This window comes from Eulemur rufifrons, chromosome 3 (genome assembly GCF_041146395.1).
Source record: "Eulemur rufifrons isolate Redbay chromosome 3, OSU_ERuf_1, whole genome shotgun sequence".
In the NCBI taxonomy this organism is placed as follows: Eukaryota; Metazoa; Chordata; class Mammalia; order Primates; family Lemuridae; genus Eulemur; species Eulemur rufifrons.
Window position 1 is genome coordinate 1970428 of NC_090985.1, and position 27493 is coordinate 1997920.

The 27493-nt window shown below is 52.5% G+C and overlaps 1 protein-coding gene across 1 annotated transcript; it reads left to right on the top strand.

Moving 5' to 3' along the window:
• The first annotated feature begins 17977 nt into the window (after positions 1-17977).
• Positions 17978-26043, top strand: CFAP161 (cilia and flagella associated protein 161). Its single transcript, XM_069465635.1, has 7 exons — positions 17978-18046; positions 18887-18976; positions 19865-20097; positions 21607-21691; positions 23957-24115; positions 25394-25467; positions 25848-26043. The coding sequence occupies exons 1-7, from the start codon at positions 17978-17980 to the stop codon at positions 26041-26043; spliced, it is 906 nt and encodes a 301-aa protein (XP_069321736.1).
• The last annotated feature ends 1450 nt before the right edge of the window (positions 26044-27493 follow it).

Consider the following 27493-nt stretch of genomic DNA (forward strand, 5'->3'; position numbering starts at 1 on the left):
TCTAATAGCTTGGGTTTCGTGGGACACATTTGTCATTCACAGTCACTTCCACGTAGAGTCAAATCTCTGCTTCCCATTCCCAGGTAGGAATGGTTTTTGGGAACCCGCCTCCCACCGCTGTCTGAATCATCTGTGCCGCGTGCTCACCAAGGTGGGGTCCAGGGCTGTGCCCACGTGCGCACGGCCCACGGCCGGGGCAGGGAGCAGGTGGGGATCGGTGCAGAAACAAGGCTGGAAATAGACTCAGACTCAGCTTCGATCGTTCTCTGCATGCAGCTGTGACACAAGGCAAGCTCCAAGTGATCTGTCCAAATTAGGAAAAGAAATTCCAGTTTAAATTTATAATAAAAGCAGCATCCGGTTAGAAAGATGAATTGCTCTCATAGACAAAAGAAATTTGTCCGAGGGTTTCCCAAATTTTAAAACTCTAAAACTCAACATAATAGTACTAATCATGAGCTGTGAAACAGAAAGAAACTTTTATAAACTATTAATAGCATAGTAATACACAATTTTTGATCAACCAGGCCAGGGGAAAGATTAAGTTAGCTTTCTATTCTTGCCACAGGAAATGACGCTGATAATTGTCATCATATAATAAAAAGATCCACAAGTGCGCAGCCAAAAACGTCCGGAAAAGTGTTACAGAGGGGTGTAGGGCAGTTAATTAGTAAAAATTAAGATTTTTCCCCCCTAGTTTTGTGAATTTGTGACATTTATGGCTTTTGAAACGTGTGATTTGTTTTGATTTTTTTCCCTCACTTGAAAATGTCACTTCACACCTAATTTTATTTTGGTGATTTTATATTCTTCCTCTTAAAGATGGTGCAGGCCGGGCGTGGTGGCTCACACCTGTAATCCTAGTGCTCTGGGAGGCTGAGGCAGGAGGATCCCTTGAGGCCAGGAGTTCGAAACCAGCCTGTGCAAGAGCGAGACCCTGTCACTACAAGAAATAGAAAAATCAGCTGGGCATGGTGGCGCATGCCTGTAGTCCCAGCTACTTGGGAGGCTGAGGCAGGAGGATTGCCTGAGCCCAGAAGTTTGCGGTTGCTGTGAGCTATGATTGGGCCATTGCACTCTACCTGGGCAACAGAGAAAGACCCTGTTTCGAAGAAAAATAAAAATAAAAGGATGGCTGAGCCATTGGTAACCGACTGCGTATCCGGTGCTGCAAGACATCACTGGAGGTGCCAGACGTGGTCCCTGCACGTAAGGCTGACAGCCTCACTCCGATAGAAGTTTTTCATCACGGAAGGGAGTCCCAGTGAAGTGGGCTGCAGGTGGGAGCATCATTGGCTGGAACTATTTTGGGTTTGAACCTTTTAGCCGTGTGTATCAAGAGGCAAAAATAGTGCGTGACCTTTGACCTCCACTCCTGAGAATTTATCTTAAGCAAATCATTCATAAGAAAAAAAAGGCTCCAGCTTTCACTTGCACTATTAAAACTTGTGAGGCAGGTTAAGTATCCAGCCGTCGGGGAATCGTTCCGCGATCCTCGGTCGTCCTCGACGCGGAAAACGCTTACAGTATTTACGGGACGATTTCCGACTGCAGCAACGACGGCAGGAACGTCTGCGTCTGCACGACGCCTGCAGGGGACGCGGCAGCTGCTGTTACGTCAGAACGTGGGGCTAAGGGAGGTTCTGTGTCTCTTTTTGCTTTTTCTCCTTTAGTGTTAGGCTGTTTTTGCATTTTTCTGTGAAGGTGAAAGAGTCCAAATACTCTGGGTGTCTGCCGTCTGGGCTCTCCCCACTTTACTCTTTTTCTTCCTCGGCACATTCTGGTCTCCCCAGCCCGTGCACACAGGGGCCCACGCACACAGGTGAGCGTGCATCCACGCATGTGCACACGCTCAGACACACACGCTCACGCACGTGCACTTTTTAGCCTCTGGCATCTAAAACCAAGTCTGCTCCGAAACCCAGTCAGGACAGCCCCAGCCCCTCGCGCCCGGCTCTGCGAGGGCTGAGTCTTCCGGCCTGAGCTGACCTGCCCCCCACTGGAGGTCGGCCAGGTCTCCCCGACCCGTGAGAACACAGGCTGCCCTGCAGGGGCCGCGCTCACTTCCACCGCTGTGCTTCCGGAAAGCTCTGCCCAGCTCTGCCTCACTGCCCACCCAACACCTGCATACACTAGAACTGATTCTTCTTCTGTAAGTTTCCAGAAGATTCCATTCATCTCTGCAGGCTAACTGGAAAGGCTAACTGAGCATGTCTGGTATCATCACAGCATGTTACTTAAAACGATGACATCATAGCTGGCGTCAAATCCACCCAGAATATACCTTGCTGCTTGTTTGCCATGGGACCCGGGCAAATCGCTATCTCTGGTTTTTTTTTTTGTTTTTTTTTTTGTTTTTTAATGTAAGAGTTGGACCAGAAGGTTTGCGATACCCCTTCTGGCTCTGCATCCACAATTTATAAGCCGTGCCTGCTTCCCCTTGGCTCTGTTCCGTGCTCTGCCACAGCTGTGACGGTCGGCGCTGCCTGGGGAGGCTCCGGCAGCTCCGGGGCGGGTCGGGAGCGTTTCTGCCTCGGGAGGCCCAGGACCCCGGGTCAGCCGTGTTCCACGCAAGGGGCGGCTTCCATGTCGGCTGTGAGTGCAGAGGAAACCAACCAGGCTGGACACGTGCCTGTGGGTACAGGCCGTCCCGTCGCTGCCCTCGCGGTGACCGCTGTCTCTGACCCCTCCTTTCCCGCGCGCTGACGCATGAGGACCGCAGACGTCTGCTTTTGCTGAGCTCACGAGGCCCGTGGTGGCCGAAGGTGACCGTGGGGTCCTAATGGCCAGGTGCATGGAGGCCAGCCCTCTTCCCGACCGGAGCAACTGCAGAGAGAAGGGGCCGGGCTTCTGGAGTCACGAGAGCGAGGGGACGGAGCCCACGTCGCAGGGGCAGCTTCCGCAGCAGTGGACTCGGGAAGAGAAAACCAAGAGAGCGACTGTTCTCTCCAGACGAGACTCTCGGGCTGAAGACCCCGGGGTATCTCAGCAGTCTCTCTCGGACAGGAGCTGCTCTTCCTCCGTTGTGTGGCGACAGGCAGCCGTCTTGGAGCCGTGCAGCGCACGAATTTTGTCTGTAGTAGCCACACACGTGAGCCCTCGGGCGGAGGTGCCTCTGGGCCTCGGTTCCCGCCGTCCTAAGGGCGGTTGGCCGCGCCCGATGGCAGCTCCTGCCTTTCCCTCCTGCCTCTGAGCCTGCAGGCGCATACCCCAAGGCAGGTACCCCAAGGCCCATACCCCAAGGCACGTACCCCAAGGCGTGTACCCCAAGGCGTGTACCCCAAGGCCCATACCCCAAGGCACGTACCTCAAGGTGGGTACCCCAAGGCACGTACCTCAAGGTGGGTACCCCAAGGCAGGTACCCCAAGGCGCCCACATTCTGGTCCAGCCCCGCCTGAGGCGGGTCCCTGTCACCTTGGCAGTCTGAGATTTTGATCCGCCCGGGTCCTGGTGCTACCTTGTGGATGGTGTCATTCCCCAAGACTCTTCCACTGCCTGTCACGCGGCCTCGAGGCCCACGTTTCTCTGGGTCTCCTTGGAGCCTCACCAGGCCTGGGCGTGTCCCCCCCATCCCCCCCCCGCCCCGGGAGAATAGGGGGTCCACTGACGCCATCCACTACCGGCTCCGAGGAGGGACAGACGCCGGCTGACATGGACACAGCCCCGCCCGCCTCAGTGCACATCAGCCCCTCGACGTCTGTGCTTGTCCCAGCCCCCGCCTGCTCCCCGCCTCCGCCTGCCTCGAGCGGTAGCAAGCTGGCGGCCACCAGGATCCTCAGGGGCAGAGAGAGGTGGTCATTGAAATCTGACATTAAGCAGACTCAGGGCCGGCGCGGTGGCTCACGCCTGTAATCCTAGCACTTGGGAGGCCGAGGAGGGAGGGTCCTTTGAGCTCAGGAGTTCGAGACCAGCCTGAGCAAGAGCGAGATCCCATCTCTACAAAAAAAAAAAAAAAAAAAAAAACAAAAACAGACTCACACCCACTTTTCTTTCTTCTAGGTTCCCAAGATTCTCTTACGATGTAAGGGAAGCCCCGGATGTGGGCCGTGTGGCCTCGTTTCCTTGCAGAACTCCCCTTTCTGTGAGCAGCGGTGGGACACGAGAACTGCCCACCTGCAGACATCTGCGTCCTGTTGCAAAACCCCAGCTGGAGATGGTGACCGTGGTGTTATCTCGTGTCTGCCATACAAGGATCCACTTGGTAAATTCCTCCTTGAACACGGCGCCAGGAAAAATTTCTCTTTCCAATCTGATTCCAAAGTTACTGCACAATGACACGTATGCGAGCCAGCGTGTTTCCCTTTCATCCAGGAAACCTAGAGATAAATCAGCGTTCGACTGTGGTAAACAGCTCATCCCAGGTGCCTTGCAACATATTGTTCTCTTTTGCTCTGGCTCGTTCTTCTTTGAGTCGAGTTCTGCTTTTCATGTTTCCTTGGACTCTTTTGGGAAATAGTGAGGTGTGAATGTCCCCCAATTAAATCCACGCACACAAATAAGTACGATGACATAGGTGGCCCCTTCCTGTCCCTTCCTCCCGTCACCGCCCCAGGCCACATGCCAGGCCCCGGGGTGCAGGCAGGAAAGGCGCTGCCATGCACTGCTCGGGGTGGTCCACGGGGGAATGTGCTGTTGTAGGACAGACACGAATCCAAGGCGGAACAGGGTTGATGCTGAAATCGGGGGACAAAGAAAAAGCTAGAGGGGTTCAGAAGAAGAGAGAGTGATTCTGGAAAGAGATAACAGAATGGGGAAGGCTTCGTGGATGGAAGGAAATTTCAACTGGACTGGGAAGGACGGGAAGGGTTTTGAAGGCAGAGACACCTGTGACTAAGAAAACAGCTTGAACAAAGACTTATGCAGGAAAGAAAGAAATCCTCTTCCACATCCGCAAAAACATTAGGAATTGAGTTTGGCTGGTAGGTAAGATACATGAAGGAGTCAGTGGGGGCTAAGGATAAGATTCTTTTACAGTGATATGTACTTTGCGATTTATAAACAGACCTTGGGTTCAAAGCCGGGTGCAGTGGCTCATGCCTGTAGTCCCAGCTCCTGGGGAGGCTGAGGAGGGAGGATCCCTTGAGCCCAGGAGTTGGAGGCTGCAGTGAGCTAGGATTGTGCCACTGCACTCCAGCCTCCAACAGTGGGACCCTGTCTTTAGAAAAAAAAAAAATTAATTAAAAAAAAAAAGGAATTTGGATTCACTGTGTCGTTCTGTTCAAAAACGCTGCGAAGCAGGCTGGGGAAGTATAATTACTCCGCGTCGTGGAGCAGGTAACCGGCTACAGGCAGTTAAGTAACTCGCTGCGGGTGGCACAGCCTGCAGGTGGACAAGTCCCCGGCCCCAAATCTTGTACCAATTTCGCTACATTAAGTTTTATCCCTGGTTCCCAGGGCCAAGCCAGTGAAGACCACCTTGGAAATGAGAAGCAAAGTGGTCTCCTTCTTTCCTTGGGGGCGGGTGTGGGTGTGGGTGAGGAGGAAAGGGAGGAGCCGTGGGCGTAACTGGAGCAACGGTTCCCCTAACGACGCCTGCAGAGGATGGGTTTCCGCAGCCTGGTTCTCTGTTCCTTTGCTGCGGCTGGGGAGGAACAATGAGGGAGTGAGGGATAAGCAGGGATGTTTATCTTTCCAGCTCCGGGCTTGCAAACGCTGGAATCCCCCGGGGTGGGGAGGGTGGGTGTGGTCACTTCCCACCGCAGGGAGGGTGGGAGATGCTCCTGGAGGGCAGGGCGGGTGTGCGACTTCCTCCCAGATAGGAAACTCGTCTCCCGCTGGGCGGCTGCGGGGAGCCATCAAGGACTTATCTCCAGAAGCAGACACCAGGGAGGAGCCCTGCCCAGTCCTGTGCCCAGAAGGGGACGTGCCCGGGGATGGAGAGGACAGGGTGACCGGCTGAGAACAGCGCAGGGGCAGCCGCTCTCACCGTGTGTCAGAGAGGACTTCTTCCTGCCAGACTTCCAGGCTGACCCGGGACCTGGGCAGGTCCCAGCAGCCCCGCCCAGAACATTCCAGGACACTGGGATGCAGGCGCAGGTCACTTCTGCGACTGAGGGCAGAGGGGAATTGGGTCCTTTCCTTGGATTGAATCCAGAATTCTGGGATGACGTCTTAGCTCTTGGATGTGACGCGCTGGAGCTTCCAAAAGTCGACAGACACCCCGACCGCAGGGTGTGCGTGGAGCGGAGGGTCCTCCCAGTGCCCGAGCGCACCGGGCAGGAAGGAAGTCCCAGCCCTTTTATAGACAAGGAAGCCGAAGGCCAGCGCCGCTAAATATAGACCAAGTCAAGCTTATTCATATATCCTTTAAATTTTCTAAGGCCTTATTTTTTCAAAAGTCTATTTTATCAGACCTAAAGGTTTGCAAATCTTCTCCTCATGCACATTTCCAAAGGTTTTCCTTTTCTTTCCATACGCTTCACTCCATCAGTTTCGTCCCCTATAAAATGGGAGGACCGTTCCCTCAGAGCCGCGTGATAACTGAGTCAGACCATGCAAGTGAGCAGCTCAGACACTGCGAACATTCAGCAAGGGTTTTCTGTCTTCTCGTCTGCATCCCTGGTTTTGGTAGAGTCCGGGATATTTGACAAGGTTTCACGCCATCATTAATATAATGTATCTTTTTTTCAAGAAGTAACATCTGCATCCTTTTGTAACCACTTTCCTGACAGTTATTTCATCTTAGTGCTGTGTTTACAGTATTTCAGGACTTCTTATCAGTCCTTTCATAATGCAGCCTTCCTACTGTTGAGTTCTTCCTTTGACTTACAGCTCAACTGCATAGTGTTTTTAAGGGAAGGTGCCTGTGCCCGCGAGATCTGAGAGGCGGGGTGGGGAGGTTATGATGGTGAGGGGTACCCAGGCAGCTTTGGTGATAGCCATCTGCCAGCCAGTGCGGAAGCGCATGAGCCCGTTAACACTGCGAGAGCCACAGCAGTGCATTTGATGCCCGTCAGCCTGAGGTCCGGCCTCCAGCATCAGGGACAAGTCCCCTGGAGCTGTCCCCCCAGGCTCCCTAAGCATGTGCCTGGCCAACTGACCTTACAACGCTGTTGCAGACTGTACCACCGCTATCTTCCGGGGCAAAAGGTAACTCTCTGAGCACACCTTGGACGTGGCAAGCGCCATCTGAGATGGGCACCGAGACTGAACTGAGATTGGCATTTAATTGTTATTGAGTCTCATCATGCCCCAGACCTGAGCCAAGAACGGCTCCATCCCATGTCAGCCAAACTGTTAGGGGAACGGTGCCAAGAAGCACAAACTTGCTCGGCACAGATAGTAACGGTGCTAGGATATTGCCACCCAGGGAGAGGGCCAGGAAATGGTGTCTGCGATCTTGGCACCTGAGCTGCCTGGTGAGGGCTGGGTCTGAGAAGGTGTTGGGACTAGACCGCGTTCAAGTTTTCTAGGCCAGGTCCTGCACAAGACCTCTTGCGGGGAATTTGAAGAGGAGGTGATCTGTGTGAGGTGTTACATAAACCCAGGAACTGGGTCACAGAGATTTTATAGATATTTGGATTGCTTCTGGAGAGGGCAGGCTGGTATCCTTTGCAGACGTACCCACAGGGACACTGGCTTAGCTTGCAGATACGTCAAGATCCAGGGCCTAGATGCCAGGACAGGTGGTAAAGCAGGAAATGCGGTTGGTGTTGGATCCGTAACTTGGGCATTAATTCGGGAAGGAAGAATTTGATCTATGGGGTTGAGTGCACTGGGGAAGTTCTATAGGCGCGGAGCATCGGAAGGTTGAGAGAGGAGAAAACACCTGCTCAAAGTCACACAGCTACTAAGTGATGGAGCCTGTTGTTAATTTCTTTTCCACTAGTAAAAAATGAGCAGGCTCCTAATTGAGTAATGAGAATCAGAAATTTTTCTGCAAGGCAGAGAAAGTAGCAGGATTCAGCATGAAAACGGGGACTGGCACAATGGCATGCTGCTGGGAGGCAGCCACAGGCGGGAGCGCTTAGCCAACTCCTCCCCTGTCCCAGCAGTGCAGGGACGACGGTGGAGGCCAGGAAGCTGGGGCAGCGGGAGGGACTGCTTCCTGGGCCGCACGCGGGTCGGCCAGCTGACGCCCCGGAACGGAGGCGGCTGAAGTTCCACCAGCTGCTTTCAGGATGGCGGGGTCTCGTCTACGGAAGCCCCCGGGAAGGTGTTCTTTCCACAGGTGGGGCTTGGGCTGCACCGAGGTGGTGTGTGGTACCCAAGGCATCGTTCTGACCTTATTTGAGAGGTTCTAGAAAGATTGCCTTTGGAGTTCACACACTGAAGAAATATATAAAATAATTCTTTCCCAATGCCTCTATCCAAGTCCTATGCTATTCCAATCTGGGAGTTTGGAAAAATCACCCCAAATCCCACTACTCAGAGATTGTCACCAATACCAATCTGACAAACGTTCTTCCAGGCATCACTCCAGGCTTCTATGCATGGGTATAAAATTTTCCATCCATGACATCATACCGTACATGATATTAGCCAGTCTGCTGTTTACTTGGTGTAGTGGTTTCCTAGGGCTGCAGTAACAAATTGCCACAAACTAGGTGGCTTAAAATAATTGAAATTTACTGTTTAACAGTTCTGGAAGCCGGAAATCTGCTACCCAGGTTTCTCAGGGTGGGTTCCCTGCGAGGGCTCTGAGAGAGAATGCATTGCCCGCCCCTCCCCAGCCTCCCGTAGCTGCTGGTGATCCTTGCTGGTCCGTGGCTTGGAGATGCCTCACCCCAGTCTGGCTCCGTCTTCACACGGTATTTTCTCAGCGTGTCTGCGTCCAGATTTCCTTCTTTTTGTAAGAACACCAGGCATTGGGTGTTTTTGGTGCCCCTCCTAGTACAGAATGACTTCATCTTAGCCTGACTGCATCTGCGAGACCCTATCTCCAAATAAGGTGAACACGGATTTGGGGAGACTCCGCTTACCCCAGCACACAGGGACACCTCTTATGTAACCGAATGTAGACACCCACTGCTATTTTGAAGGCCAGTGTGATATTTCACTGGAGATACTTACCATAATTTACTTATACCTGTCTCGGAGGGATCTACATCTAGGCTATCTTATTTTTCTTTGTGACTATTTTCAGCTTCAGCTTGATACACACCCTCGGGCTTAAATTCTGTACATGTGTTGTTATTCTTCTCACAGAAACACTGCAAATCCGACAGTAAGGTTTCAGCAGCGTTGATTCTGCGGGGGGCTGTGACAGAGAATCCGCTCCGCGCCTCTCCTCCCGCTGCTCACGGCTGCTGGCAGTCCTTGGCTGGCGACCCGACAGGCACATACTTTTATTATTTCGACGTCTCTCGTCCAGTGCCTCCTAGGAGGATGGTCCCCCGTGACGGAGGAGCATCCAGTGCCTTCTAGGAGGATGGTCCCCGCGACGGAGGAGCACCCAGTGCCTTCTAGGAGGATGGCCCCCCGAGACGGAGGAGCATCCAGTGCCTTCTAGGAGGATGGCCCCCCGAGACGGAGGAGCATCCAGTGCCTCCTAGGAGGATGGTCCCCGAGACGGAGGAGCATCCAGTGCCTCCTAGGAGGATGGTCCCCGAGACGGAGGAGCATCCAGTGCCTTCTAGGAGGATGGTCCCCGAGACGGAGGAGCATCCAGTGCCTCCTAGGAGGATGGTCCCCGCGACAGAGGAGCATCCAGTGCCTCCTAGGAGGATGGTCCCCGCAATGGAGGAGCATCCAGTGCCTTCTAGGAGGATGGTCCCCCGCGACGGAGGAGCATCCAGTGCCTTCTAGGAGGATGGTCCCCGCGACGGAGGAGCATCCAGTGCCTTCTAGGAGGATGGTCCCCGTGACGGAGGAGCATCCAGTGCCTTCTAGGAGGATGGTCCCCACGACGGAGGAGCATCCAGTGCCTTCTAGGAGGATGGTCCCCCGCGACAGAGGAGCATCCAGTGCCTTCTAGGAGGATGGTCCCCGCGACGGAGGAGCATCCAGTGCCTTCTAGGAGGATGGTCCCCGTGACGGAGGAGCATCCAGTGCCTTCTAGGAGGATGGTCCCCACGACGGAGGAGCATCCAGTGCCTTCTAGGAGGATGGTCCCCGCGACGGAGGAGCATCCAGTGCCTCCTAGGAGGATGGTCCCCGCGACAGAGGAGCATCCAGTGCCTCCTAGGAGGATGGTCCCCCTGACGGAGGAGCATCCAGTGCCTCCTAGGAGGATGGTCCCCCGTGACAGAGGAGCATCCAGTGCCTCCTAGGAGGATGGTCCCCCTGACGGAGGAGCAGTGACCAACCGCTGAGACATGGAGGGTTGGAGTCCCCAAGGGACTTCCTGAGACTCCCCAGTAGCTCATTTTGAGGCTGCAGAAACTTTTATTTAATAAACGTCTACCAAGTGAACATAGGTATTTAGGCAAAACAAAAAAATTTTCGGAGAACAAATAGACTTTTCTTGAGCGATGCGTCGGGGAGAGAAAGGAAAGGTCTGCAAGTTGCCCAGTGGTTTTGTTTTGCTTGGGAACCAAACGCCTCGGGAAGGCGGGACGGATGGCAGGTGCTTCAGGATTCGCCTGCTCTGGCGTTGCAGTCGAAGCGGCGTCTGTAACCCCACCAGCAGGGACGTTTGGCAAAGGGAGTGACGCCTCCTACGGGATGTGCTCTGCCCCCCGGCAGGTCTGCAGTGGTCAGCCCCCTCAGCATGCAGCGTCGTTTTTAGACTAGATCGGGTTATGGTGCCTCCATCCGTTCAGCCTGGCCCAGGACACTCAGGCCACAGGAGCAGAAGAATCCATTTATCAAACAAACCCTCGTCACCTGTGTCCTCAGAGTCAGGTGGGAGAGCGTGTCTGGGCGTGAGGCTGTGCGTGGAGCCCGCTGTGCAGCTGGGAATGGTCACGGCTATTCAGAAGGCAGGAGTGTGACGAGCTCACGGCGTCACTGGTGAGGTTGACTGGGAAGCGGAGGGACAGCAATTCATCTGGGACACATCGGAGAGGGTCTCCTGCCTGCACCCAAGGTTCAGACTGTGCTCTGAGACTGATAAGGGGAGAAGGAATCCCATCTATCCAGCCATAATTCTGGGGAAACAGACTGCCCGATGCAGCAGCTCACGCGTATCGGCCCTCCAAGGCACGCATGACACCCAGGTGACAGGCGTCTGAAGGCTGCGGCAGATGGAAGATGGCCAAGTCCACGCATCGGCGCAGGCTCGGTGTTCCGTGAGCGGGGAGCGTTGTGTTTTCAGTGACTAAGGTGACCATAACCGTGGGTAAGATCGCACGTACTGTACTCAGGTGGTCCTGGGACAGCTGAAAAGCAGGAATCTGCAACGGAAGAATTCTCGGGTGCAACCTGTGCTTCGGCACACACCTGCGTGCCAGCCTGTCCCCAGGGCTGAGGCCATGCCAGCCAGACAGACCCTGACTTCGTGGGGTCTGTTTGCACTCGCCCGAATGGCTCACTGATAGGAGAGGTTGCTCATGACAGGGATTTGCAGAGAAAATGCACAGTGTCGTGAGAGGCAGGGAGCGGCAGCTAGCTTGGTCGGATTTGGGGATGACGTTGAGGGAGGTGGCCTTCGAAGATGGTCTTGAGGGATGAGTAGAAATTTCGGGGAGAAGGGTCTTAGGAAACTAAATTCAAACAGAGGAAACAGCCAGGTCAGTAAAGGCACCACGCAGGGAAACTTCAACGATCTTGATACTCTTAAAACACAACGTGAAACAGTGTCATTGACAAGAAAGGAAGCTGGGACTATGACAAGTGGACAACGATGGGAAAGGCTTTTGACATCTGACTGGCTTTTAGCCTCGGTGTTTACCGCGGAGAGAGCGGGTGAGTCACTGTTTCTAGAAGCCTGGCTCAGCAGCTCCGTTTGGAAGCAGAGACCCACTTGTGCACTAGGGTCCTCTGAACTGAGCCGGAGACTGCCTACGTCATTTTCCTAGTTACAGATAAAAAGCTGTCCCCATGACTTGCCACACGAGGGCACAATTGCCCAATGATGAAATCAAACTCTTCTAAAGAAAGATCAGGGCCAGTGAGGTGGCTCAGGTTTGTAATCCCAGCACTTTGGGATGCCGAGGTGGGAGGATCGCTTGAGGTCAGGAGTTCTAGACCAGCCTGGGCAAAGGGTGAGACCCCATCTCTACAAAAATAAAAAAATTAGCCAGGTGTGGTGGCATTTGCCTGTAGTCCCAGCTACTCGGGAGGCTGAGGCAGGAGGATCGCTTGAGCTTAGGAGTTAGAGAGTTAGAGGTTACAGTGAGCTGTGATCCCACCACTGTACTCTAGCCTGAGTATAGCAAGGGTCTTTAAAAACAAAGAAAGAAAGAAATCAAAAGAAAAAGAAAAAGAAAGATCAGGAAAGACCTTGTCCTCCTAAACTCTGCTGGATAAGACATTACTAACGAGCATGAGAAACAGCCCGATGTGATTATATAAAAGCTGCAAACATCTGTTGAGTGAGGTGTCTGGAGAAATGTGAGCAGAAAACTGGCTCTTGTTCCCGGCCTGATGTCAGTCTTTTCGTAACACTAAGCAGTGATATCTCCAGGGTGCTTACTATGTCCTAAGTACTGTGCCAATGCGTTACATACATCATCTCACTTATGTATCACACTAATCACATGAGGTGGGTGGTATTATCTCTCCATTTTACAGATGGGGAAACTGAGTCACGGAGAGGTCGTGACTTTTCCTGAGGATCACACAGCAGTTAAGTGGTTAGTTCTGCCTTCGGCACTGAGAATGTCTGACCCTAAAGCCTGTGACTGAGGTCCCAGAGCTGGTCGTGAATGCAGAATTGTTTTCTCGTCTCCTCCAACAGCAGTACTCAGACGAGACCGCCGTGTCGGAAGAGGCCTGAGACCCGCGGGCAGCACCGGCACACAAGGGGGCTGCGCTGCCCTCGGTTTCCCTCCTTCTCTCTTCTCCAGCTTTTGCGGTGGGTTCAGCTCTCGCTCCCGGGCCAACTCGAGCATCTCTGGCGTCCGCCCCTTGCCTCCACTTCCTCACCCTGTGAGCGGACGGCGCCCCTCTCTCCCCCCGGACCGAGGGAGCCGGAGCAGCTGCTGGCTGGGGAACCGTGTCACACGGGTGCCTTCCCAGGGCCCTCGCCCAGCACCCTGAAGTCCCTGGAACTGGCTCGTTCCCTAACGTTGCCCTGTCGTACGTAAGTGTTTGAATCGTCGCGTCGCTTTCAGCACCTTACAATTACTGACTTCTAAATTACAAATAAATAAATAAGGAGAAACAGAACAAATATGTTCATCGTTGTTACATTCTGAGTCTTTCCTTGGATGTGTGAAATGCTTCCACTTATATTTTTCTGAAGCCGTAAAGACCACAACTTTGTTTTCACCAGGGGACAAGACACATGGGTCAGCGTTGAACGGATGAGTGTTCAACCCCACAGGGTGGCGTGGGTGAGGACTGGGAACCAGAAACAGCCCCGGCCTCAGAAGCAAGTGACGTCAACTCCAGCTCCTGCTCTTCCTCCAGGGGGCCGCGGCCCTCAGCGGTCCAGTCCCACTCTGGGCTCCAGTTTTCTCACCTCTGCAATTAGAAGGGACAGATGGATCAGTGGGTTACAAGCTATGTTTACAGATTCTCAGGGTCCTCTGGGCTGGGGCCGGGGTGGGGGTCGGGGGGCAAGGTGGAAGTTTTGCCCCAAATGGCCATTTAAGTCAACTAAGAGACCATTCTTTTTTATCTATTCGTATTTGTTTTTACGTCATTGAGTTGTCTTGCTTTTGTTTAAAGGAGAGGTCCCTACTTAAAAAAGGGGGGAAAGAAGTTTGAAATTGCTTTGGGAAAAATTCCAGAAACTGTGTTTTCCCCTCTGTTCTCACAGCACAACAGTCATCGACACAGAAGATGGGCCGGGCGCGGTGGCTCACGCCTGTAATCCCAGCACTCCGGGAGGCCGAGGCGGGCGGATCATTTGAGCTCAGGAGTTCGAGACCAGCCTGAGCAAGAGCAAGACCCCATCTCTGCTAAAAATATAAAAATTAGCCGGGCATGGTGGCGCATGCCTGTAGTCCCAGCTACTCGGGAGGCTGAGGCAGGAGGATTGCTTGAGCCCAGGAGTCTGAGGTTGCTGTGAGCGAGGCTGACGCCACGGCACTCTAGCCTGGGCAACAGAGTGAGACTCTGTCTCAAAATAAAATAAAAGTAAACAAACAGAATAAAACACAGAAGACGGCTCTGTGACCAAATGTGGGGGCTCCCCCCAGTGCCACGTGAATGTCCTCTAATTCAGTCTCAACACTATCGACTGACGATGGCATCGGATCCCACAGGGATCAGTCCCCAAAGCTACCCGCACCCTCAGACATCAGCTCCCAGTCTGGGCCTCCAGAACTGCTGGGCCAGCGTCAAGCTGGGGTTCCCACGACCCCCTCTTTGGGCTCAGCGAATTGTCTAGAGCAGCTCCCAGCACTCAGGCAACACTTACTTGCAGGTGCCAGTTTATGATACAGGGCGTTACACAGGTTGCAGACCAAGCGATGCAGGGGTGCAGTGTGGAGAAGGGGCGCGGTGCCCCCACACCCTCCCGGCACTCCACCCCCCAGGAGCCTTCCCGGCTCAGCTCTCCGGAGGCTTCTGAACCCTGTCCTGTCGGGTTTTTACGGACAGCCCCGGGAAAATGTGATTAACCTTCAGGGAATGGGCGGGACCGTCTCCGGAGTGAAGGTGCTGAGTAGAACAAAAAAGCTTCCTTTTCAAAGGGTCCTCTCTTCTCAGATGCCAGGGAAAAATGTAAATAGTGGAAAATTTCTGCTATCAGACTTCAGAGCACACGCAAGCGTGTCCCCCAAGTAGACAGCTATGGTGAGGGGACTGAGGACGGACAACGTGTGGTCAAGGGTGGTGGGAGGGGACCTGTCTCGGGGGGGAGGGGGGGGGAGGGCCGGCTCTGGTCACGCCCGGCGGGAGGAGTAAAGGAGCACCGTAGGGGTGGCGCTCTTTCCCCAGGGGTCAGAGGCAAGCAGGGGAAGAACAGGGGGAGACGGACAAGATCAGGAGGCCCTTTCTGGTCAGACACCACCCCCGTTCTTCAGAGAGGACGGGAATAGATGCCCCTGATCAGAGGAAGTGTTAGCAAATGACATGTGGTCTGGCTGGAGTAGGACTAAGCTCAGTACCCTGCCTACGTTGTCGCAGGACCATAACTTAGTGGGAAAATATTCACTGATACCCGTTCAGGGAAGTCTTCCGTGTTCGGACCCATCGGCAACACGCCTCTCACATGTCATTACCTGTTCAGAGCGGTCTTCTTCCGACTCTGCGCGAAGGCAGGGGCCGTGACTCTCTGACCTCTGCACCAGGACGCTGGCGCCGTGCGTGGCACACGGTGAATCTTGGTTGAGTGAACAATTGAAGGGATTGCCCCATTGCATAGTCATTTTTCTAAGATCTGATAATACAACTTTGATTATTTTCATATTCATTTCTGCCTCTTCATCCCCACCTAAGCTGCACAAAGTCTCTGAATCATTGTTCCTTATTAGTTTTAAACGCTGATTCTTAAGAAAAGGATTCTGTGTTGAAATTAGCTGGGGAAGCGCTGTCTGCCTTACCATCCTTTCGTAGATTTATAGTGCGTGCTATTACACTCAACGCTCTGAGAAGGCCTGCAATAAAACATCCTGTCTAACTCAGCATTTCTCAAATTTATTTGACAATGGAACTCTTTCCCCCTTCACACCTATTAACATATTAAAGATTATTTTGGAAATACTTTTCAGAGTTAGCAGTAATATCCTCAACCCATTTTTATCAATGAAGATACTAGGGGCTCAGAGACAAAAATGCTTGGATGAGCTAAGTGAAAGAAGCTTCGATCTATTTGTTTTCTTTACTGTACTGTGATGCCTTACAATTGCCATCCAGTGAGGACTTTTAAAGTTTCAGAACCCTGGAAGTCACTCACATATAAGATACTGACTCATTTCTCTTTCCTAATATTTGAACTTTGTCCCACTTCTTTTTTCTAAAAATGATTATTTCCAAATATTTCCTTGGCTTTTCTTTTCTTGCCAGATGTTTCACAAGTAACAAAAGACTCCAATTAAATTTTTTCCAAGAGCATCATTAGAGAATGAAAACAAAATAGCAAATACAAGTTTTCTAGCATATTCGAACTTATGTGAAAATAATAATGATAAAGTGCCAGCCTGGGCAACATAGCAAGACCCCATCTCTGTAGAAAACAAAAAAATCATCTAGGTGTGGTGGGGCCTGTGGTCCCAGCTGCTTGGGAGGCTGAGGAAGGAGGATGGCTTGAGCTCAGGAGTTCGAGGCTGCAGTGAGCTATGATGATGCCACTGCATTCCAGCCCAGGCAACAGGGTGAGACCGTGTCTCCAAAAATAAACAAACAAGCAAATAAATAAACATTTTAAATTGAGAATGTGTTGCTAGCAGACCTGATTTAGAAGAAATACCAAAGAAAGTTCTTCACGTTGAAAACAAATGCCACTAGGCAGTAATCTGCACCCAGGTGAAAGAACAAGGAGCATCAAGAAAGATAATTACAGATGTAATTACCAAAGAGTGTAGTTGGGTATTTCTTCTTACTGATGTAAAAGGCAATTGTATAAAACAACATGTACATAATTGTATTGCTTTATTTATAACACACAGAACTGTAATATACTTGTCAATAACAGCACAGAGGGGGTCGCTGGGAGCAAAGCTGTATGAGAGCAAGGAATTACCAAACGGCCGATCATTAGATCCTTATTAAAAATGTGGAGACTAGAGCTGCCTTGTCTTATTCCTGACTTTATGGGAAATACGAAAACACTTAGCAAAAAATATAACTTTGGAGTCAGAAAATCTGGGGGAGTCCTTTATCAGTTTAAACTTAGATAAGCTCCTGGCTTCTTTGAGACTCAGTTTCTTAACTTACCAAATGCTGTTAGTGGGATAACATCTGACCCAAGTTCCTTGTCCTGTTTGTCCTTCCGAAGTGCCTAGAACGTGGCAACGCACCGGCAGAGAGCGGGTCCACCTGTGGAGGAGGGTTCCTGTTTCTGTCCGCCGAGGCTGCCAGCCAGACCCTTCCACGTCAGCCCCAAAGCATCCGGCCCGCACCACCCCAGGGCCATCCAGTTCTCAACCTCACCATCCCTCCAGGCAGAAAGGATCTAAACCGCCCTGGCCTTTCATCAGCACGTCTTTAATTGCACTTACTACAGTCTCCCTGGAATAGCGATTGGGCTTCACGAACCGTCTTCTCTTAGAGGGGTTTGCAGAAGGGAGGGAGGCTCCTGTCTTGCGTTTCTGTCCTGTCTTAGCGGACACCAAATACAGGCGAAGGAATGAATGTGCTCCGCCAGCATCAGCCCCAGGTGTCCTACAGTAACTATTGATTTCTCCTGCCCATAAAACAATATTTTGCTTAGGAAATGTTGGTTACATCTTACTCTGGTTTTACCGAGAGTCCTTGCCAGTCCCAGGCTTGTCTTATCGGGGACAGAGGAGGGAGCAGCGCTGCCGGGTCCCTGAGCACCGACCACGTGGGACGCGCAGGCAGCGCTGACCTGGTTTGTTCTTACCTGAGGCCTGGGGTGTTGGTCCCTTCTTTCCATGCTGCTTGGTTTGCAGATTTCTGTATTGATCACGTATTGTTTGGGGTTGGGGTGAAATTGCCGCTGCTACAGCAGGTGGGCCGCCAGCTCCTCCCTGCTGCCTTAACGAGCGGGTGGCGCTGGACAGCGTTTTCCCTCTAGATTCTGATGAAAAAGGAAGTTTTACGTTTCTCTCTAGGGAGCAGGCAGGTTTCAGCTCGGGTTTCCCCCTGGCCTGCTTTGCGCTTAGGGAAACCTGAGGTGGACGTGCGGCGGGCGGGGGTGGGGGGGTGGGGGGGGTGACAGCCCTGGCCCGGGCCCGCGGGTGTGCGGTCACCCGTTGGCCAGTGGACCTTGACCGGTTGCCAGGAGCCGCGTCGTCATGGCGACGGGGCACGCTAACCGGCGGCATTGTGTCCGGAGACCCGCTCGCTGGACCCGGCAGGATGGCGCAGAACCTGTACAGCCCGCGGGTCCGGATGGGCAACTGGAACGAGGACATCTACCTGGAGGAGGTGCGCAGGGCGCCGGCGGCCCAGGGACCCCCAACCTGCCCTCGGCGGCTCCTCCTGGCGCTCCAGCCTCCTCTCTCACCGTACACCGGGCACCCCCCACCCCCGACGGCCCACCCTCCTCCGAGAGCCCCGGGAGTGTCACCTGCGGTCCCGCAAACGCGGGGCTCACGGCCCTGCACTCTGAGAGCGCTGACTCCCCTCTCCGGGGTCCCTTCGCTCCCGCGCGCGGTGCCTGCGCTCCGCTTGGCCCAGAGCCCCGCCGGGCTCCCCCGTCCTGTCGCTTAGAGTCTCACCGTCCGGGCTGGGCCGGGGAGGGCGCGGGCTCCCAGGAGGAGGTGTCCCCCACCGTCCGCACGCCCTCCCCAGCGGCCCGCAGGGGTCCTTCCACTGACGTCACTCACTGCCTCGCACTGTCCCGCGCGGTCCTAGCAAGGCGGGCGTCCCGCACGGTCCCGTGGGGGCGGGTGGGCTTTCCCGTATCGATTATCGATTATCGATTATCGGACACTCAAGGGAAAGCTCAGCGGGGAGAGGCCTCCAGATGCTGCCTGAGCCGTAGTGATGTTTCTTACAGGCGATGTTGCTTTCTTTTTCTTTTCTTCTTTCTTTTTTTTTTCAGTGCCTTTTTCATTTTGCTAAACCTTCTACCATGAAATAAAAACATTAAAGTCATGCTAAAAATGTTTCCACCGTTCCCATTGTTATGCTCACATTTCTTTTCCTATGCTCAAATTTTGATTTTTCAACTCGAGGAGTTTCTGACTTAAAATTCTCAGTAATCTGTGCTCTTCAGGGCTGCTGTGGACGTTTAGGATTACATGTATTTTTGTCTTCAACCAGGAGCGCCTGAAAGACTTCTTAAAGAAGCGGGATGAGGGAGGACTTCTCATACAGAGAAGCAGAAGACTCAAAAAGAACCTTCTGAGACCGGTAACTTCACGTTCAAACATTGTTTCCAAAATTCTGTCCAATTGAGTGTGAATATATGTTAAGCAAGAAAAAAATCTCTTAAATGAGCTGCCATTTGGAAAATAACAGTTGTTTTTGTAAAATCTGAAAGCCACAGTGTTTTAAATTCCTTAAGACTGGGCCGGGCGCGGTGGCTCATGCCTGTAATCCTAGCACTCTGGGAGGCTGAGGAGGTAGGATCGCTTGAGGCCAGAAGTTCGAGACCAGCCTGAGCAAGAGCGAGACCCCATCTCTGCTAAAAATAGAAAGAAATTAGCTGGATAACTAAAAATATATAGAAAAAAATTAGCCAGGTGTGGTGACGCATGCCTGTAGTCCCAGCTACTTGGGAGGCTGAGGCAGGAGGATCGCTTGAGCCCAGGAGTTTGAGGTTGCTGTGAGCGAGGCTGATGCCACGGCACTCACTCTAGCCAGGGCAACAGAGTGAGACTCTGTCTCCAAAAAAAAAAAAAAAATTCCCTAAGACTTTAGAAACCTAATGGAGCTCTGCTCTTACTGATGTTTACTTGCATTTTCCAAATAAAGAAATGAATGAATGAATATGTAAATAAGTGAAAGGCCCCTTAGTTGATGTTCGGGAAATTTTCAGTGAATGCTGAATAGGTTAATAATGGAGTCGACTCATGTAACTCCAGCTCCATTTGACGTCGTGTGGGATTACTGGAGGCTTTGCCTTGGCAAGGCAAAGGGAAAGGAAGAATGAACTAAGGATTTGGGGGAATCCAAGTGCAGGCCTCACCTAAACGGGTCCTAGTCTGAGAAGCCAGGAAGGCACACCTGGGGGCGGCCTGGGCGCCCGCTGCCCTGGGATTGCACGGTTTGTGTGAGAAACTCCTGTCAAAACTGTAGATGCAGCTTTCCGTATCTGAAGACGGATATGTTCATTTCGGTGACAAAGTGATGCTTGTGAACCCCGACTATCCCGAGACAGAAGCTGACGTGTCCCTGGGCGGGGACCTGGCCCTGAGCATGACTCCAGATGAGATCCAAGCCCATCTGAGCGAGCAGCTAGAGGTGCCCTGTGGCCTGAGTGTGGCTCCAACCAGGATCCCGGTCGGCAGGAACACTTTCATCATTTTGAGGTAGAGATACTTTAATGTTCAGCTCATTTTCATCATAAATACCCATTTTCACTTGCAGTGTAAGGGGGCCCTGGGACGGTGCGGCCGACTGGAGGCAGAGGTCCTCTGAACATTTCCCAGCTCTCGTCTTGCCGGCTCACCCTGAGAATTACCATCCAGGGGCTTCACAGTCCCTTTTTACCTTAGACAGCAGATAATTGGGAGTTTGTGTTCGATTCAAAATGTTTAATTCATAAGTATTGGATCTGGGGACTTAAATTCATATTCTACTTGGAAACAAAGTGGGTTCTCCTGTAACATTTCAGCATGCTTTGAGCTCGAGTGCTTTCATTGTCCTTAATGTTGCTATGTTATTTTTACAATAAAAGTATATAGTTTAATACAAGGTGGCACTAGATGGGATTTTCTATTTTAAAATTAACTGTTCATTAAAAATGTACTCGAAGGCCAGGTACATTAGCTCATGCCTGTAATCTTAGCACTTTGGGAGGATAAGGCGGGTGGATAGCTTGAGGCCAGGAGTTCAAGGCCAGCCTCGGCAACATAGTGAGACCTCCCCCAACTCAAAAAAATGTACTTGAGATTTTGAAAATAAGCAATTAAATCCTTAGAGAATGAACAGAGATATAATGACAATTAAAAACTATTGCTGGGCTGGGCGCAGTGGCTCATGCCTGTAATCCTAGCACTCTGGGAGGCCGAGGCAGGAGGATCACTCGAGGTCAGGAGTTCGAGACCAGCCTGAGCAAGAGTGAGACCCTGTCTCTACTAAAAATAGAAGGAAATTGTCTGGACAACTAAAAATATATAGAAAAAATTAGCCAGGCATGTTGGCGCATGCCTGTAGTCCCAGCTACTCGGGAGGCTGAGGCAGTAGGATTGCTTGAGCCCAGGAGTTTGAGATTGCTGTGAGCTAGCTGATGCCACGGCACTCTAGCCTGGGCAACAGAGTGAGACTTTGTCTCAAAAAAAAAAAAAAAAAAAGAAAGAAAGAAAGAAAGAAAAAAAAACTATTGCTAATAGTCATGTTTGTATTACAAGGATATAGCTGGTCTTTTAAGTTCTTAATTTAGATTTCTTTTGAATACAGGTAATTTGTGTTAAGGCAACTAAAAATTAATCATAACTTCTGTTTCCTAAAGGACTAAGAGAGAAAATTGTATTAAATATCTACAATTGTGTCAACCTTGGTTCTCTCTAAAGATGTCACAGCACTTGACCAGAATTTCTTAGTACATGTTGGCATGACATGTTTAGTCCACTCCAGCCAAAGACCCACAACGTGGGGAAGCTTGTGACTGGCTATGGTGCAGGGCAGGGACTACGGTGCCAGCTAGATTTTAAGGCCAAAAGGAAAGACCCTTTATTTAGTTATTTAATTCAGTTATGGTATGTAAACACACATTATCAAGAAAGTTGATTGTGATCAAAATTGCCTACATAAAAACGTAGGGCTGCAGGATGATTCTAATACAGAGAGTTTACATTGTATTTGTTCTCCTCTGACAGCACAGACAGAGATGCCACTGATCAAGTCCTCAGGTACGGGCAGGACTTTTGCCTCGGGATAACAGGAGGATTTGAAAACAAGATGGTGAGTCATCACTCTGCATGTCTACTTTGTATCAGCCTTTTTCGTTTCCCAGAATAGGCTAATCAGTACGCACTGAAGTGGACAGAGAACTCTGCAGACCGGGGCTCCACCTCTGACTGCATCACGGTTCCAGCTGGCACGTTTCACGGGCAGTTTGGGCCCAAGTCTTTCCTTCTAGCTTCACAAAGCACAAAAAATACACCCCTGAAAGCTAAAGAGTAAGGGAAGAAAGCCATTTTGCTACGCAGCTGGCAAAAGGCAAAAGCGACTGGATTAATTCACGACCATCTGCCACCTATCAAATGTTACCTGTGCTAGCAAGGGGTAGTATCTGACAATTCTTAAATTTAAATTTGTGATTATCAAACTTTTGCCTAATATAGGAGAAGAACAATATTAGATGCTTAAGTTTGCCTACGCCTGGGAGCCTTGGGGGTTCGAAAGTATTACTATAATAGTCTATGGCCACACCACCCAGAACACGCCCGATTTCTTCTGATCTCGGAATCTAAGTAAGGCTGGGCCTGGTTAGTACTTGGATGAGACAAAGTATTTTTTTTTTTTTTTCTTTTGAGACAGAGTCTTGCTCTGTCACCTGGACTAGAGTGCCATGGCGCCATCATAGCTCACAGCAACCTCACACTCCTGGGCTCAAGCGATCCCTCTGCCTCAGCATCCTGAGTAGCTGGGACTACAGGTGTGTGCCACCATGCCCAGCTAATTTTTTCTACTTTTTTTCAGTTGTTCAGTTAATTTCTTTCTGTTTTTAGTAGAGACGGGTCTTGCTCATGCTCACGCTGGTCTCGAACTCCTGAGCTCAGGTGATCCTCCCGCCTCCCAGAGTGCTGGGATTACAGGCGTGAGCCACCGCGCCTGCTTCCTGTCTTTGAATTAGCAAGCACTGCAGGGTATTCATAAAAATTCTGGTGATAGCAGCCTTCTGGGCTGGTTTCTGATTTTATCGTGGTTTTTCTTTACATGAACAAAGCAGCTTGTGGTTTGAGGCAAATGTTCTTTGCCATTTTAAGCTGTGGGTTCTTGCTGCTCTCAAAGGCACTGTGGCTCTCCCGTCACCTAGGGCAAAGCTACAATGTGCTGTGGCCCGTCCCCCTTTCCCACCCAATGTCCAGCTCATCACCAGGTCCCTTCTCCGTCCCCCACTGCTGCTCTGCCTTCCCAATGCACCTCAGCTGCCTCCTCCCCACGCAACTCCGCAGTCGGGACCCCAGGCCTGGCCCTTCAGTCTATCCTGACACCAGACCAGGCTGGATGGCGCGCTGCCAGATTGGTCTTTTAGAAGCTCAGGTCTGGTCACCTCCCGTCCTCACTGAAGCCAGCAGTGGGTCCCCCTGCCCCTGCATGAAGTTCTGGCTGTTCGCCGTGGCGCTCAAGGCCCTCTGTAACATGCCGTGGAGCGGACCCCGCCCCGCCTGTGCTCAGCCCCTCCAGCTCCCTGGCACCCTGCGCCCTTCCCAAGCGTCCAGGAGAGCGCCCTGTACCCACCTCGCTGTCCTGCTGCTCACCGCGGCTCTGCCCCACAGCCCTTGCCTTACAGGTGCCCACAGGTGCTTCCCATTTCTATGTGCCACGCCCGCTTCTGCTAGGTGGGAACCGCTTGGGGACAGCAACTCATTTCTGCCGTCCCCACAGCAGCTCATGCACAGCCTTGGCGTGAAAGGTGCTTGTTGGAAACCTGTCAAAACTAGCAGTCACCACCTGCACGTCCAGGCCAGGTGACCCAGTGGAGAGCTGACGAGGAGCTGACGCCCCGGATCCTTCACCAGGATGGGGTGGTTTGTGGCAAGGTCACGGGCAGCCCAACAGCTGACATAAATCCCCAGCGTGGGCACCCATTTCAGAGAAGCGTGGTCCACTTCGAGGCTCACAAATGACTATCAGCTGTGCTGACGTCGCTTGGGACATCATCATGCTATTTCATACGAGTTTCATGCAGCATCATTTAAAAGAAATGAAATATCGATCCAAGTCCTTTGCCCTGAAAAAGAGGAAGAGGAGAGCGGGGACGGGGGTGGGAAGGGGAAAGACTGAGTTTGGCATTCGGAGGGTGGAAAAGCAGTTTGAGGTGCGTGTGTGCGTTCCGAGATGGCACTTCTAAGGCAGAGGGAAATTGAGGTTTCTCAGACAATCAGCAAGAACAGGTTTTGCAAAGTGCTTTCGAGCTTGCCGTCCAGCCAGCTGGGTGCTTCTCTCCCCACCCCGTTCCGCATGGCTCTGACTTGCTTCACCTGCTTCTGTCATTGCCAGCTGTACTTAACGAGCGACCACAGGACCCTTCTGAAGTCGTCCAGGAAGTCTTGGCTCCAGGAGGTGTACCTGACGGACGAGGTCTCCTACAGGAGCTGCTGGCAGGTTGCCTTGCCCGACCCGCAGCTCCGCCTGGAGCACGAAGGCTTCCCCGTCCCGGTGAGCGCGGCGCCTGTCCGTGCTAGGATGCCGCAGTTTACTCCCGCCGAGTGGGGAGGGCACTGACTTGTCCCGTGGCGGGTCCCGCAGCAAAGTCTCAGCCCTGCCTGCTCAGTGGGGCCGCCTAGGCCCTGCCCCGGGAACCACCGAGGCAAGATCGGAAGGATTGGGATACCGCTTCCTGGACGCTGTTTTCTTTCAGGTTTCTGGTAAATGCTAATGTTTAAAGAAATCGGGGCCAGGTGCAGTGGCTCAGGCCTGTCATCCTAGCACTCTGGGGAGGCCGAGGCAGGAGGATCACTTGAGCTCAGGAGTTTAAGACCAGCCTGAGCAAGAGCGAGACCCCGTCTCTACTAAAAATAGAAAACTTAGCTGAGCGTCGTGGCACCTGTAGTCCCAGCTCCTCACGGGGAGGCTGAGGCAGGAGGATCACGTGAGCCCAGGAGTCTGAGGTGGCTGTGAGCTCCGCTGATGCTACAGACAGTGGGGATACATTCTGAGAAAATGTGTCATTGGGTGATTTTGTCCTCGTGTGAACATCCCAGAGTGACTTACATAAACCTAGAAGGTGTCGCCTACTGCACACCCAGGCTAGATGGTGCAGCCTGTGGCTCCCAGGCCACCAGCCTGCACAGCATGTGACTGTTCTGAACGCTGCAGGCAACTGTAACACGCTGGTGAGATTTCTGTATCTAACTATAGAAAAGGAATAGTAAAAATACAATATTATAATCTCATGCTCTTATGTGCAGTTCTTCGTCAACTGAAATGTTATATCATGCATGACCATGAATATATATGTTTATACATATATTTTTTTACTAAATTTAAATAAATACATAGTATACTTCCAAATTTTTGCTTTTTTTTTTTTTTTTTTTTTTTGAGACAGAGTGTCGCTTTGTTGCCCAGGCTAGAGTGAGTGCCGTGGCGTCAGCCTAGCTCACAGCAACCTCAAACTCCTGGACTCAAGCAATCCTCCTGCCTCAGCCTCCCGAGTAGCTGGGACGACAGGCATGCGCCACCATGCCCGGCTAATTTTTTTTCTATATATATTTTAGTTGGCCAGATAATTTCTTTCTATTTTTAGTAGAGACGGGGTCTCGCTCTTGCTCAGGCTGGTCTCGAACTCCTGACCTTGAGCGATCCACCCGCCTCGGCCTCCCAGAGTGCTAGGATTACAGGCGTGAGCCCCCGTGCCCGGCCCAAATTTTTGCTTTTAGGAAACTGGAGGCTTTAGTTCAGAATGCTAATGGCACGTTGTCTTTATCTGTGAAGGCCAACGCCAGAGTCCTCATCAATCACTGCTACACGAACCGCGGCCTGGCCGCCCACCGCCACCTCTTCCTCAGGTACCTGCTGAGGGCGCAACCAGGGGCGGCGCTGGGGCCGGGGCGCGCAGACAAGCGCAGGAGCTCGGTTCCTTTGCTGAAGCAGCAGCGTCACGTGGAACTGGAGCTGCGAGGTCCCCGTCTGCGAAGCAGCCCCTCCTCCCCCCGCAGGGCTGCCGCGCGAGCGGGTCCGCCTGCCCGAACCCTGCCCAACCCCTGCCCAAACGGCCCGAAACCGTCCCACAGACGTGTCCCACGTTAGACAGTGAGGTCCCGAGACACAGTTCAGCTGTTCGAGGTCCCCGAGGCCCTCCAAGCACCCTGCTTCTCCCGGGGCTTCTGCGAGGAAGTGCACAGCCCCCGGGGGCGGCCGCTCAGCCCCGCCCCCCCTCTTGCTGCAGGACCTACTTTGGGAAGGAAGCTGAGGTCGCGGCTCACACGCACCTGGATTCGCACCGAGTTGAAAAGCCGAAGAATCACTGGATGCTGGTGACCAGGAACCCCAGGAACAACTCGCCCACCATGCTGGGCCTGCCCAGGCCGCCGGCCGAGGACACGCGAGCCGTGGAGCAGGCCATGGGCCTGAACACGCAGTGACACGCCAGCACACGTGTGTCCTCTCGGGCCCTGCTCTCCTCAAATGTAGCTTTAAAAGAACTTTAACCTTGGTCACGCCTCAAGCAATTTTGAAGTAAGGTATAGAGCTCTCTGAGAGCTGCATTAGAACTAAGGCTGTGTTAAGATTGTTGAATTTGTGGGGGGAGTCTGGGGCCAGGCTCCCCAGGTCTGGGGAATAAACAGCTTTGGAAAATGACACACAGTGGTCCTTTGTCGAAAACCACGTTCTGAAGAACTCAGATCCTTCACAGTAGCAGCTTCTGCGAGGACTGTGTGTTGCTTCTTAAAGCTCAGTGTTTAAAGACATTATGTAAAGTTATGACATAATGTCTGTGAATAAAGCTATCGAACTATACTGCCTTAGCTCTGTACGATGCGCTGAAGCAGCAGCAGCGCGTAGCCGTGAGCTGTGGGGTTAAAGATTCCCCTCCCCTCTTGGAAACCATCCTGCTTCTGTTTCTGCCTCTGACCGAGGAAGTCGGAGCCTCTGCCTGACGTTAGTTGTGGCACCCCTGTGATTGGAAAGTTCCAGACAAAATAAATATCCTTCCACTTGTTTGCTCATCTATTCATTCTTCACTGAGTTCCTGTGAGGTTTCAGATGAAGCGGCTCCAGCCAGGGCAGGCCGACCCTCCTCAGGGGGGCAGGCAGTTCCCACCACGCACTGCGGGGTCCAGGGCAGGGGTCCCACACACGGCTGTGCACGGGGCTCCCCCTGGGAACTGTGACCATTGCTGACGCCCGGCCCAGCCTGGAAGTTCTGGTTTCCTGGCCTGGGGTGTGGCCTGGGCATCGGGCTTTGCCAGTGTCCTTTGGACGGTTCCCGCGTGTGGGCACGGCGGAGACCGTTGCCTTAGGCAGTGAGGGAGGAAATAGGGGTTCCTCGGGGTGGTCTGAAAGGTCTCAGCCTGGCCGCACGTCAGAACCGCTGGGAGAACATGGCCAAGGCCCAGCGCCAGGCTGCACTCTGGGCCCTTCCACCAGATTCCTGGGCTGGGACTTAAGAAAATACTGTGCTTGGGCCCCCCGGAGGGTCTTCTTTAATTGACTGGGAGACCACGTATTAGTGTTTTTTAAAGCCTGCCGGTTTATTTTCATGTGCAGCCTAGGTCGAAACCTCTGGCTTGGCCGAGAGCAGAGTCGGGTCTGCCTGGGGGACTCCGACGGGCAAAACCAGGGCCCAGAGGCAGGTGGGTTTGGCTCCGTCTGGGGAAAGACATTTTTTAACAGTCTGAACTGTCTGCGACAATTCTGGCGCGTTCTTGCGCCGACCGTAAGGTGTCCCTGGAAAGCCTTCAGGCGACCTTGGGAATCATGTTCTTCCTTGAACAATCCTCCAGGGGCTTCTTGACTGAACCCCCGAAGGGCTTTAACGCCACCAGGAATTAGCGCCACCGACCAGGTGTGCACACGTGACTGCCACCGGGC

Coding starts and splice junctions, on each gene's coding strand:
- CFAP161 (XM_069465635.1), top strand. CDS start 17,978: ATGGCGCAGAACCTGTACAGCCCGCGGGTCCGGATGGGCAACTGGAAC. Junction 18,047..18,886: donor AGGACATCTACCTGGAGGAG/GTGCGCAGGGCG, acceptor GTCTTCAACCAG/GAGCGCCTGAAAGACTTCTT. Junction 21,692..23,956: donor GAGGATTTGAAAACAAGATG/GTGAGTCATCAC, acceptor TGTCATTGCCAG/CTGTACTTAACGAGCGACCA.